This window comes from Fukomys damarensis, unplaced genomic scaffold (assembly GCF_012274545.1).
Source record: "Fukomys damarensis isolate Sample0158 unplaced genomic scaffold, DMR_v1.0_HiC HiC_scaffold_21, whole genome shotgun sequence".
NCBI lineage: Eukaryota > Metazoa > Chordata > Mammalia > Rodentia > Bathyergidae > Fukomys > Fukomys damarensis.
The window spans coordinates 18,260,214-18,273,225 of record NW_022900933.1 but is presented as its reverse complement, the minus strand read 5'-3'; the positions used below and the strand labels follow the sequence as shown (position 1 = coordinate 18,273,225).

General features: G+C 35.1%; 1 protein-coding gene across 1 annotated transcript; it reads left to right on the top strand.

Annotated features, from left to right (window-relative positions):
• Positions 1–4,275: 4,275 nt before the first annotated feature.
• Positions 4,276–4,802, top strand: LOC104877165 (ribulose-phosphate 3-epimerase-like protein 1). The gene has a single exon (XM_033766881.1). The coding sequence runs from the start codon at positions 4,371–4,373 to the stop codon at positions 4,800–4,802; it is 432 nt and encodes a 143-aa protein (XP_033622772.1). The 5' UTR covers positions 4,276–4,370.
• The last annotated feature ends 8,210 nt before the right edge of the window (positions 4,803–13,012 follow it).

Here is a 13,012-nt window from a genome sequence, read left to right as displayed (position 1 = left end):
ATGATCTATTAAGTAGATATGCTACATTTGTTTACCTGTTCATCGGCAGACATTTGGGTTTTATTCACTTTTTTGGGGGGAATACTGGGGCTCAAACTCAGGACCTTGTGCTTGTGAGGCAGGTGGCAGAACCACTGAGCTAAATTCCCAGCTTTACTCACTTTTGACAATTGTGAATAATGCTGTTATGAACAGTTGTATACAAGGTTCTGTGGGGACATAGGTTTTTAAGTCTCTTGGGTATATACCTAAGAGTGGTATCTTATGGTTATCATTTGCATTTCTCTAATGAGTAATGATATTAAACTTCTCATGTGTTTGTTGACCATTTGTACATCTTCTCTGAAGAAAAATTTATTCGTGTCCTTTGCCCATTTTTAAGTTAGGTTGTTCACCTTTTTGCTGCTGAGCTCTAAGTTTTCCTTATGTAATTGGATACTAGACCATTATCAAATATGTGACTGGCTAAAAATTTATCCCCTTCTGTGAGTTGTCAATTCTCTTTGCCTGTTTTTTCCCCAGCAATGAAGATCAAACCCAAGGTCTCAGGTATGTTAGGTAAACACTCTACCACCAGGATATACTTTGGCCTTTGTTTTCTTGATTCTTGATAGTCTTTTTTTAAAGCATAAAAGTTTTAAATTTTAATGAAGTTCAATTTTATCTTTAGTTGCTTATGTTTTTGTTGTCATGTCTAAAAAACTATTGTTTAATACAAGGTCATAAAGATTTAAATCTATGTTTTCATCTAAGTTTTATAAGTTTAGCTTTTGGGTAGGTCTTTGAACTGTTTTAATTTTGTATATTGTGTCAAGAGAAAGCCATCTTCATTATTCACACAAGGATATCCAATGGTCTCATTGATTTGCTGAAAACACTGATTTCATAATATCAAACCAACCTTGCATTCCTAATATAAATAACTGGACCCTGTTTGCCAGTATCTTGTTTATATAGTTACAGGAATGTTTATGAGAGATACTGGCCTATAATTTTTCTTTCTTGTAGTAGATTTACTATCGTTTGGCATTAAAGTTATGGTGGCCTTTCCATGAGTTGGGAATTATTTTTCTCTTTCAATTATTTGGGGGAGTCTTATAAGATTAGTGTCATTACGTTAAATGTTTAAAAGAATTCACTACTAAAGAAATATGGATCAGGAAGTTTGTGGGAAAGTTTTAGTTTTTACCTTCAATTCAATTTCTTAAACAGATATAAACCATTCAAATTTTCTTTTTTTTTTTTTTTGTACTGGCCATCAAACTCAGAACCTGCTAGGCAGGCGCAGTGCCACTGAATTAAATCCCTGGCTCTCTATTTACTTTCTAGAAATCCCATTTTATGTGGATTTTCCAATGTATTGGCATGATTGTGTTTGTACCATAATATTAATTTGTACCTTTCTTATTAATAGACTTTATTTCTCTAGAGTAGTTTTAGGCTACATTGAACAGAAAATACAGAGTGACCCAACTCGTGCACAGCCTCCTCTACTGTCAGCATCACCCGCCAGAATGATACATTTGCTGCATTTGATGAACCTACATGGATACATTATCATCAAAGTTCATAGCTTACATTAAGGTTCATTTTTTGGTGTTATATACGCTATAGATTTTTGACAATGTATAATGACATTTATCCACCATTATATAATCACATAGGGGTATTTTCATTGCCCTAAAATTATCTGTGCTTCCCCTATTTATCTTTCCTTTCCTCCTAATCCCTGGAAACCCCCAATCTTTTTACTATCTCTACAGTTTTTCTCTTTCCAGACTTTTCTGATTAGCTTCTTATACTAATATGCATTTCAATTTCCTTCTTTTCATGACTTTTGTAACTCATTTCTTCTTAGCACTGAGTAGTATTCCATTGACTGGATACATCATAGTTTATTCAGCTAAGGATACCTTCAATGATTTTCAATTTTTGGCAATTATTAATAAAGCTGCTGTATATACTCATGTGCATGTTTTTGTGTGGATTAAGTTTTCAGTTCATTTGGGTAAACACCAAGGACGCAACTGCCAAATCATATGGTAAGAATGTGTTTCATTTCAGAAATTGCCAGGCTGTCTTCCATAGTGCTAACAGTTTGCATCTCAACAAGCAATCAATGAGAGGTTTCCCATTGTTCCACATCCTCACCAATATTTGATGTTGTCGATGTTTTTGCTATTTGACATTGTAATGTGTGTACAGTAGTATCCATTGTTTTTATTTTCAGTTTTCTAGCGATATGTAATGAGCATCTTACCATGTGCTTATCTACCACTGTATATCTTTTTAGGGAGATACCTTTTTAGATCTTTTGCTCATTTAAATATTTTTAAAATTTTTATTGAGTTTCAAGAGAGGTGTGTGTGTGTGTGTGTGTTTTGAGAAAAGGACTTGCTATGTGGCTTTTGCTAACCTCAAATTAGTGCTCTTTCTGCCTCAACTTCCCGAGTAGCTTAGGCTACAGGTGAATGTCAATGTGCTAAGCTAAGAATTCTTTTTATAGTTTAGATGACAGAGCTTTATTAGACGCATCTTCTGCAAATAATCTGAGTTCTCATTTTCTTCACTGACAGTCTTTCTTCTCTCTCACCCCCCTTCCTCCTTCTTGATCAATCTTGTTAGAAATTTATCACTTTTATTAGTCTTCTCAAAGAACCAACTATTGGGTTTATTGCTCTTCTTTTTCTACTTTTTAAATGTATACTGAGACTGATTTATATCAATTTTTATTTTTCAAGTTATGCTAACTTGCTGTCATTTTTTAAAACCATCATTAATTCAAAATTTTGTCCAACATGCATTGTAATTTCTTTTTGAACATCAGTTATCTGGAAATATAATTTCCAAATACTTGAGGATTTTCTACTTCTTTTTTTTTATAAAAATGATTTCTATTATAATCCCATTTTGGTCAGAGAAAATGTTTTAGATGATTTTACTCTTTGAAATTTGTTGAGGCTTAAAGGACCAGCACATAGTAAATTTTGGTAAGTATCCCATGGGTATTTTGCCAATGGTGTTGGCTGTAGTGTTCTATGTATTAAACAGGTTTGATTTATTATTCCTTTTGTCATAAAATTCCATATTCTTGATTGATTGTACTACCAGGCCTTCATCATTTAGTAATTTTGCTTTCCATTACTTTAAAGCTATATAGTACATCAAAATACATACTATATCTTCCATTAAATTTGTTTTATCTTTTTGATATATTCCTTTGGGCCTTTAGGAGTGTTTCCTACATTTGCCATGACTGATAGTTTTATAACCATACTAGTCTTATTTTGATGATCTTTGTTTTGATTACCTTTTTTCCATTTTTTTTTTTACTTTCAATCTTTGCTTCTATACATAAAGTTTGCCTCTTAAATGCATTATTTATATTTAGGTTTAAAAATATTTATCTACGAAGTAGGAAACCTCTTTAAAATGACTCTAAATCAGCCCCACCTCCTGAAGCTAGAGCCTTGTGTAATCCTCTTCCCTTGAGTAAGGACTGAATCTAATTCTTCTCCAGTAAATTCTACTGATTAGCTATACTCATAAGTCATTTCACATACAAAGATTTAAATGTGTCTATAGGAAAAATACATGGTTTTGCTAGGTTAAAAGATGCACTTTCATAATTTTGATAGAGCCTACCAACCTCTATAGTTTGTGCTAATTTATATGTGTAAGTGCCTATTTAACCACATTCTTGCCAGTAGTGTGTTATCCATTTTATCATTTTTGATAGGTGAGCAATTTCTTATTAAATACTTTCACATGCTTGACTCAATTTTATTATTTCTTCCAGGAAATGTCACTATTAATTTCCTTAGCTCAATTTTACACTGCATTATTTTTTTGTACTTGCAGGAACTCTTCTACTTTAGCTCATCGTGGTGTAGTTACCAATATCTTGCCTAGACCCTCACCTGCATTTGTTTATGGTAATATCATCATGAAGAAATTTTGTATCTCTCTGAAATGTAATCTAGCAAGTTTTTCTTTTATGGCTTTTTGTGTCATACTTAGGCCTTCTTTACTCTCAAATAAGAAGAGAACATTAGGGCAGTGTCCAGAAGACTCTTTAGAGAAGAAGCAGGTCCAAACTGTAAGCCCAATCTGAGAAAGACTTCCTGCTGATGGCCTCCTGCAACATCTTGTTTTAGGGGACCAACACCATGGCACTGGGCTGCAAGACTGGCTTATCTTTAACAGAGAACTGGCCAGTTTAGGGGCCAAGTGACTCTGGATGCTAGACTACAGGGCCAATTATCTTTCCCTGGATGTGATGGACGAGCATTTTGTTCCCAATGTCACCTTTGGTCACCCTGTGGTATTTCTGCCTCTAAAAACAGCTAGGCCAGAACCCTATCTTTAACATGCGCATGATGGTGGCCAGGCTGGAACAGAGGGTGAAGCCAATGGCCATAGCAGAAGCCAATCAATATACCTTTCATCTGGAGGTCACTGATAACCTGGGGACTTTGATAAAAGATATGCAAGAGAATGGGATGAAGGTTGGCCTTGCTATCAAACCAGGAACTACTATTGAGTATTTGGCACCATGGGCTAATCAAATCGATGTGGCCTTGGTCATGACAGTAGAGCCTGAGCTCGGAGGACAGAAATTCATGGAAGACATGATGCCAAAGGTTCACTGGTTGAGGACCCAGTTTCTGTCTCTGGATATAGAGGTCGATGGTAGCATAGGTGCTGACACTGTCCATAAGAGTGCAGAGGCAGAAGCTAACACAACTGTGTCTGGCAGTGCCATTTTGAGGAATGAAGATCCCAGATCTGTGATCAACTAAGAAATGTTTGCTCAGAAGCTGCTCAGAAATGTGCTCTTGATCGATGAAACCACAAGAAACCCAGCGTTTATGTTCATGAAACCTTTTCACTGGAAAATAAGAACACAGACTACCAGATCACATCACAATTGAGGCAGTGCTGCTTTCCTGAGCAATTATTCCAGTGATTAAAATATTTTGTACAGAATATTCTAAGAGGTTAGAAATTGGTATTACCTACATTTTAGTGATGCAATTTAAAAATTAGAGTGAAATACCCTGTTTTTATGGGAGAATTGATTTTTACAGCATGAAAATATGGCTGTTAAGGTTACAACAGAAATGTGTCTTACTGCCTAAGGAGGGCATATATTGGCTACTATGAGACAATTTTTTTTTCTGTGTTTTTAAAAAGAATGTCCTACCATTTACCAGCTGTTTGGTAAAAGCAAACGAAATCTTTGTTTTCCTAATTCATATTACTGTATTTCTGATTTATTTATAAGCTTGATGATATGAGTAAAGCAGAACTAAAAAATATAAGCTTGGGTGGGATGGCAAACCATAATCTTGCATGGAAGATTTTTCACTTTCACCTACCCAGTTCATTAAAAATGATAAAAGTGATACATGAAGCCCAGGGATTCTAAAATGCAAGTATGGGTTTTATCAAGGTGTTGCATTGTCAAAGCAGGCTATTCAGTGATTCCTTCCGATTCCTAGTTTTTAAAATCTCACCCATCGTTCCTAAGAGTGCTGAATGCTGCTGTTTGTTAGCTCTGTACAGCAGGGAAAAGTAAAACCTTCATTTGGAATTTCCATTGTGTTGAGTGAATTCTGACTCTGTTCCTTTCTAGCTGTCTGACCTTAACAAATCATCCATCCTTTCTGCCCTTTTAACTCACTTATATTTTGAATGTACTCTACTGTAACAGCCATGCAGTTTATATTGCAGACCAAAAGAGGTGTGGAAAGCTTGCAGTACTATTTATAGAATTTATAGGATGCTTAACATAAAGTGGCTAACATTACAGAAGTTTATGTTTTGTTGGTTATCGAGTATTTTAATATAATCTATATATTTTTATATAATCTATAAATTATTCCTATAAGTGCTAGGACAGGTATTTTTGCTCCATTTTAAAAACAAAAAAAGTAAAGCTCAGCAGTAGGGTGGCACCATGGGAAGCATCTAGAAGGGTAGGATCTAGGGTTCTGCCCTCCTCTTTTAAACAAACAGAGCCCTTAGGAGGTGAGTCAGACAAAAGAAGCTGCTTTTATTTAACATAGTATTATTTTCAGTCTGACTTTACCCTGCACCAACATCAAGTGTCTGAGAATATTCCAGAACTATGGATCTTGACCCGAAGAATATATATTTCATCCCAAGAAAGACCAGCTAGGCAAAGAAATGACTGGCTACAAAGTTCATCCATGAACTAAGTTACTCTGAGCTGTGTTCCCAGTTATGTAGAAACTACAGATATGTATCGGATACTGTATTTTTGTAAACACTCTGTGACAAATATGGCAAGAAGTAACAGGACCAGTATTAAATTTCTTAAAAGATAGGATTCAAAATATTTACCTTATTGGGGATGGAATAGAACTTGGTTAGGTTTTTTCCTACACTGTGAGTAAAAATGTGTTTCTTAGTACTGTCTTAGTTCTGGTTTAGGGGGAACATGTGCCATGAATAGGTAGCATTTAATCCTATTACACCAGGCATAAAGAAGTAACTTTAATTTTAAAACTTACATAGAAGATTATATAATGTCAGATATGATGAAGATCTGAATTTATTTACCAGGACAACTTGGGTTTGTCTAGTTTTGTTTTCTTTTCCTTTAAAAATAAATGTATTAGCTGGGCATGGTGGTACACACCTGTAATCCCAGCATTTGGGAGGCTGAGGCAGGAGGATCCCTGTGAGTTCGAGAACAGCCTGGGCTACACAGTGAGTTCCAGGTCAGTCTCAACTACATAGTGAGATCCTATCTCAAAAAAAAAGAAAAAAGAAAAGGACGTTCTTTTTTAAAATTTTCCTAGGATTTTTAGAATTTTATTTCTTTTATTGAAATCTTTGGATGTTATATACTTTGTCCTGGTACAAACAGTGAAGTGTGGATCTAACTTAATTCTTTCCCCAGAAGCCTACACTGTGGTCCCCATCCTATTTACTGAATAATCATTTTCCTACTGATTAAAAAGCCATCTTATCATAGCCTTAACTCCCATACGTATTTGGATCTATTTCCGAACTATTCTATTCATCTGACTGTTCAAAAATTATCACACTCTTAATTTCTATAGATTTATAACTTTTATGTCTAATAGAGTTAGTCTCCCTCTTTTACTGTCCCTTTCTATCCAGTTATTTTTCCATATGAACTCAAGAATCAGCTTATATAAATCTTTTTAAAAATCTTACTGGTGGCACTGGGCGTGGTGGCTCATGCCTGTAATCCCAGCACTCAGGAGGCTCAGGCAGGAGGATCACTGTGAGTTCGAGACCAGCATGGGCTACATAGTGAGTGCCAGGTCAGTCTCAACTACATAGTGAGACCCTGTCTCAAAAAAAAAAATCTCATTGGTGGGCCAGAGATTTAGCTCAGTGGTGTCACATGTTTCACAAGTTCAAGGTCCTGAGTTTGATTCCTGGTACAAAAAAACCAAAAAAACAAAACAAAAGAAAAACGAAAACCCTATTGGTGTTCTTATTGGAGATCATGTCAAGTTTATAGACGAAGGGAAAGCAGTATCTTTAGGATGCTGATCTTTCCTATGTAAGAACATGGTACATTGTCAACATTTGTTTGGATCTTGTTTTATATACCTCATTTATATTTAAGTTTTCTACAGATAATATAACTTTTCCTAAGTATTTTTTCAGATGTTATTCTCAAAATATTTTCTTCCCTTATAGCATGAAATTGAATTATACAAAAACCATTGATTTCTCAAAATTAATTTACTAAATTCTTATTTTATTTGTAGTTTTTGGTTAGTACTCTTTAGTTTCTAGGTAAACAATCCAGTAATATCTGAATATTTTAATTTTACCTTCCTTTCTCTTCTAATTTCTGTATCTTTTCTTTCTCTTGTCTGTCTTGTCTAAGTCCTGCAGAACAATTTTAAATAATAGTGATGATTAGCAGAAATCTTTGTCTTGTCCTGGCTTTAATGAAATTGCTTCTGGTATTCTCAATTAAGCACAACACTGGCTTTGAATTGAGATAAATATATTTTATCATATTTAGGAAACACCCAGCTACTCCTAATATTAAATGATCCTTGCATTCACTTAATCATGGTGAATAACTCTTTTATTTAGAGCTGACAGGGTTCAAATCCTAGCATCACCATGTTAGTTATTTGACTGCAGGCATAAATACCTCTTTATTGATGTCTTCTTGGCTTTTAAAACAAAGATGGTAAAAATACTCCTTAGGTTGTTGTACAAGTCAACTAACTACATGGAGAGCTAAGCTATGCATCTTTTCATGTTTAAGAGATCTGCATTTTTTGTGAGCAGTCTGTTCCTAACCCTCCATTTTTCTATAGAATATTCTCTATTTTTAGAGATTCTTTACATATTTTGGATATTAACCCTTAATCTGTGACGCAAAGTACAATTATGTTTCTCGCTTACCACTTGTATTTTAGTTTTCTTATAGTATATTTGCATGCAGAAGTTAAGTTTTTTGCATTATTATTATTATCATAGTCAAATATATCTCCAATTGTATTTGGACTACTTTAAGAGGATTTGGTGGGAGGACTACATTATTGGCTCCAAAACTTCCCCCTTCCAAGTATCCCCTTCCTTTTGTTATATGAATTTACAATCCTTTCTACTAATGAGGTGGAATATATTTTCTAACTGATCTAAAGACAATAGGGGGCTAGGGGAGAACTGAGTGGCATTATTATGCAATACCGTTGGGAAAGCTTGCCCACCGTGGGTTATAGACCAGGGGGCAACATTTTTTTAAAAAATAATGGTCAGATAGGATTTGCAACCATATAATGCCTGTCTCATGTTACTGGGCCCTCCCCCGCTGCTGAACTGAAGCCTTCAAAGTGCAAAACACCACTCTTAGCTCCCCAAATGGGCCTTGGGACACATTTGACCTATAGGACATAGCTTGCTGACCTGTGACAGAGGAATTCATCCTGGTTTTTCTTCCTAGCGATTGTGTGGTTAATTCTATACAACTGCAACTCTGACCAATTTAAAAATTATCCTGACATTTGGTGTGAGAAACATATTTGAATTTCTTTTTCTACCTGACTTATATATTTATAGAACTAGATCCAGTTGTCCCAACATTGTTAATTCCTTAGGGTCCATATTGTTCCCCCTTGACTTACGACAGCACTTTTATTGTATCCTGAATTTTAATGCAGTTGGGCCTATTTCTGAAATTGCCTCTTGTTCCACTGTCTACACCTGTTCCTGTACCACACTTCAGAGCTAGAGACCTTATGCTGTAATATGTAGTAGGACAAGCCCTCCCCTTCCAAGTGCATTTTAAGGCATTTCGTGGGCTAGGTTTGCTCCTTTGCTCTTTCAAATGAATGTATCATCAACATGTCTAGCTCCAGAAAAAGAACTGATGGTATTTTGGAGGATCACAACAAATATTTCGACAAGGAAAAACTTTGGATTTTGAACTACTGAACTGCTTAATGTTACAGGTCTGACCAAGCTTTTTATTCTTCCAGGTATAGAACTTTGTTTTTTGTTTTTTTTTTGGTACTGGGGATCAAACTTGGGTCCTTGCTCTTGAGAGGCAGGTGGTGGAGCTAAAATCCCCAGCCTTCTCCAGATAGAATTTTGATAAATTTATTTTTTTTGTAATTTGACCGTTATGCTTGAGTTTTCAAATACATTGGTTAAAGATGTTCACAGAACTCTCATTAACCTTTTAATATCTGCTGTATTTATAATTATTTCTTTCTTTGGCTACTAATATCTATGGGAGTTCTTTGATACCTAGACTGAAATTTCATTCTTCCAGAGAGACTGTGTGGTTGCTTCTGCTGGTCGGTTGAGATTACTACCTTCCAGTGTAAATTAAATTCTCACTTGCAGTATTCTGGATCACACAAGTAATATAAATTTAAAATGTATAAATCTAAAAGGACAACTTGTTAAAATATTTCAAGGTGAAAGAAAACAAAACAAACACTTTTCTTGTACCAGGGCCAAGACCACAAAAGGTAAGTTTCTTTGCTGTTATTGCTGCCTAGTGGTTTATTTAGTATTTACCCTCACACTGAGAGCAGTGCTTTGGGTTTCCTGCTTGTGGGAATCATGCCCTATCTGACCTGTGGTAGCCATCCCAATTTTCAGGATGGGAATTAGCACACACTTGCAGGGTGAAAGATGGCTTCCACCTCACTTGCCTCCTGAGATTCAGGCTTTAAAATAATTTTTATATTGATGGCTTTTTATTCCACTGTGCATTTAGAAGAAGTGTGTGTGTGTGTGTGTGTGTGTGTGTGTGTGTGAGCATACGCTAAACGATCAATGACAAAACTAACCACCAAAAGTAGCAGGATATAAAATTAGCATTCAAAAATCAATACTATCATCTATGGAATAATAACTAGTTAGAAGAAACAATGACAGAGAAAACCTCATTTAATAGCAACAAAGAGATTAAATACTCAAACTTAACCAGAAATATATAAAACCACACAAGGAAAAGTTTTTAAATACTTTAAAGGCATAAAAAATAGATTTGAACAAAAGGAAATACATCCCCTATATGTAGGCTTCTTTCTTTTGAAGTCATTTATGGCAAATTAGGCTTTTCTTTTTAAAAAATTATCCATTAGCTCAAGGCTTTAAATTACTTGCAGAGTTGAGTAAAATATGAGTCTTTTTCAGGACCTGATAATTCTACCTTATTTCATCTGTCTTGCTATTATGTTAGATCAAATGTATATTTTACCATATATTTTAAAAATCAGCTCTTAATAAACCTATTTCCCCACTTTTCTAACTAATCAATTTCCCATCTCTATTCTTTTTGTCTGCTTTTTTAAAGATTCGTTTTGCTGTCCTTTTCCTCACACCCTAAGCCATACATTTAACATTTATTTTTCCTAACATTTCAACCTACAAAAATTTAGGGCTATGAATTCTCCTCTGAGTGTTGCTTTGAGTCTCATAGGAACAAGTATATTTTTAGGAATAAAACAATGTATGTTTTATATTTCCTATTCAACCTGAAAATAGTTAAGAGTTAGAAAACATTTTAGATTCAGAAAGGAATTGTTTTCTGGTCTTATTTGGTTGCATTTTTATCAGCAAATCTCATCTCTACTATTTCTCCTTTCTAGAATTTATGGATGCTTTCTATATGCTCCAAAGCAGTCAGTTGAGGGAATGTTTCATGGACTTTTGAAAATAAAGTATAGTAACCATCTTTAGGATAAAGTCTAATACATGCCAATTAGATCTACTTTATTTAAATCTTCCCTTTTTTATCTACTTGCTCTGTGATTAACTGATAGTTGCCTTAAAATCTCCCACTAATACTGTATTTGTGTCTTCCTGTGTCTCTACAGTTTATAATATATAAATGGTTGTGTTATTTGTGCAGATACATATAACTGTTTTACCTTCATTAGGAGAGGCATCCTTTGGCATTACACAGTATCTCATTTTCTTTCTTTTGCTTTTAGTTCAACCTTGGACAATATTGAATTACAATCTATTTTCTCGTTTGTTTTTGCTTGGTTTACCTTGACCAACATTTCTGAACCATTCTGAATCTTATAACCTGGAATTAGTGTCTGCTCAACACTTTAATCTCGTATTCATATGACAGATATGTTGATCTCATTCTGTAACTTTAAAAATCTGTCATTTTTGGAGTTCGGTTATGTACATGCATTTTTTTCCTCAAAACTAACAGTGTGAATCTCTCTTCTAGGGATTATTGCTATACTGTCACAGAAGTCCTTAAACACTTTTTCTTTAGCCACTGTATCTTAATTAACTACTATAAGCAATAATGAAATCAGCATACTTACTTGTTCTCCCTATAATATTTTAATAGAATATAAAAGTCATTTTCCTATTTTTATGTACAAAATCTTCCAATTTAAAGCAATGGGAGGTCAAAAGATATTCTGGAAAAATGTTGGCCTGTACCACCTATTTCTCTTTTACACAACTTCAATAGGGTTAGCAAACTTTACAGCATGGTATTAGAGACTGGACTGATGAGATCAAAGCTTACTACGAATCAGCTGGATTAGTTTACCTTATGGGTTCTTCTCTGCAAACTTAAAACATCAAGGATTACAAAAAAAAAAAAATTCAAAGATTGCAAGAATTTCCAGTCTAACATGGGACAACGCAAATTTATTGTCACTACTGAAAACAAAGCACAGTGCTTCACCAGTACTTGGTAGTAGCAATTCTGTGGCTGCTGAAGAATAGCACTAGGAACGAGGATTGTCACACTGTACATTAAACTCTATGGTTCAAGGGAATAACCTCAGACTGGTTTTCCAGAACACAAAAGGGAATACATATTCAGCCATTCAACTGTTATTTCCAATTCCATTTAATCTACTCTTAAGCATGTCTGTAGCTCCCTGGTTACATCTCCCAGGAAAGGTGATTAGGGTAACATATATGTGTTCCCGTGTCGGTTCCTACTGATTGTACAATGGGCCAGCTGAAGCGGTGTTCCCACGACCACATTCAGCTCAGCAGAGGGTTTACACAGCTCTCCACAGCCAGTATACACCGGCCCTTCATTTTCCATTGCCTACTTGCCTCTTCCTGGTCCTCCACATGCTTTTGTAAAGTGTACCAAAATACCCACTGTGCTCAGAATAAACCAACGGCTCAACTGCTCCTCGCTTAATCCCTGCTCATCCTACAGAACTGGTATTTTTGTTTTTAGCTCCTTTTTTTGCCCAACTTGAGTTAAAGTGCCCTCTCCTTACTACCCAAATGCCCTGATATTCTTAGCCTGAACTTACCACTTTACATCGTAATACTTTTCTTGTCCTTTTCTCAGAAGACTATGTACTTCAAGACAGCAGGAAGCTAGGTGAGGTGGTACATGTCTGTGATTCCAGCATTCAGCAAACTGAGGCAAGAGAATTGCTGTGACTGTGAGTTTGAAGCCAGGCTGAGTTGCATAATTGCATAGAGATCTTGTCTCAAAAAAAAAAAAAAAAAAAAAAAAAAAAAAAAA

What these genes read in the sequence shown, in the direction of transcription:
- LOC104877165 (XM_033766881.1), top strand. Translation starts at nt 4,371, where the DNA reads ATGCGCATGATGGTGGCCAGGCTGGAACAGAGGGTGAAGCCAATGGCC.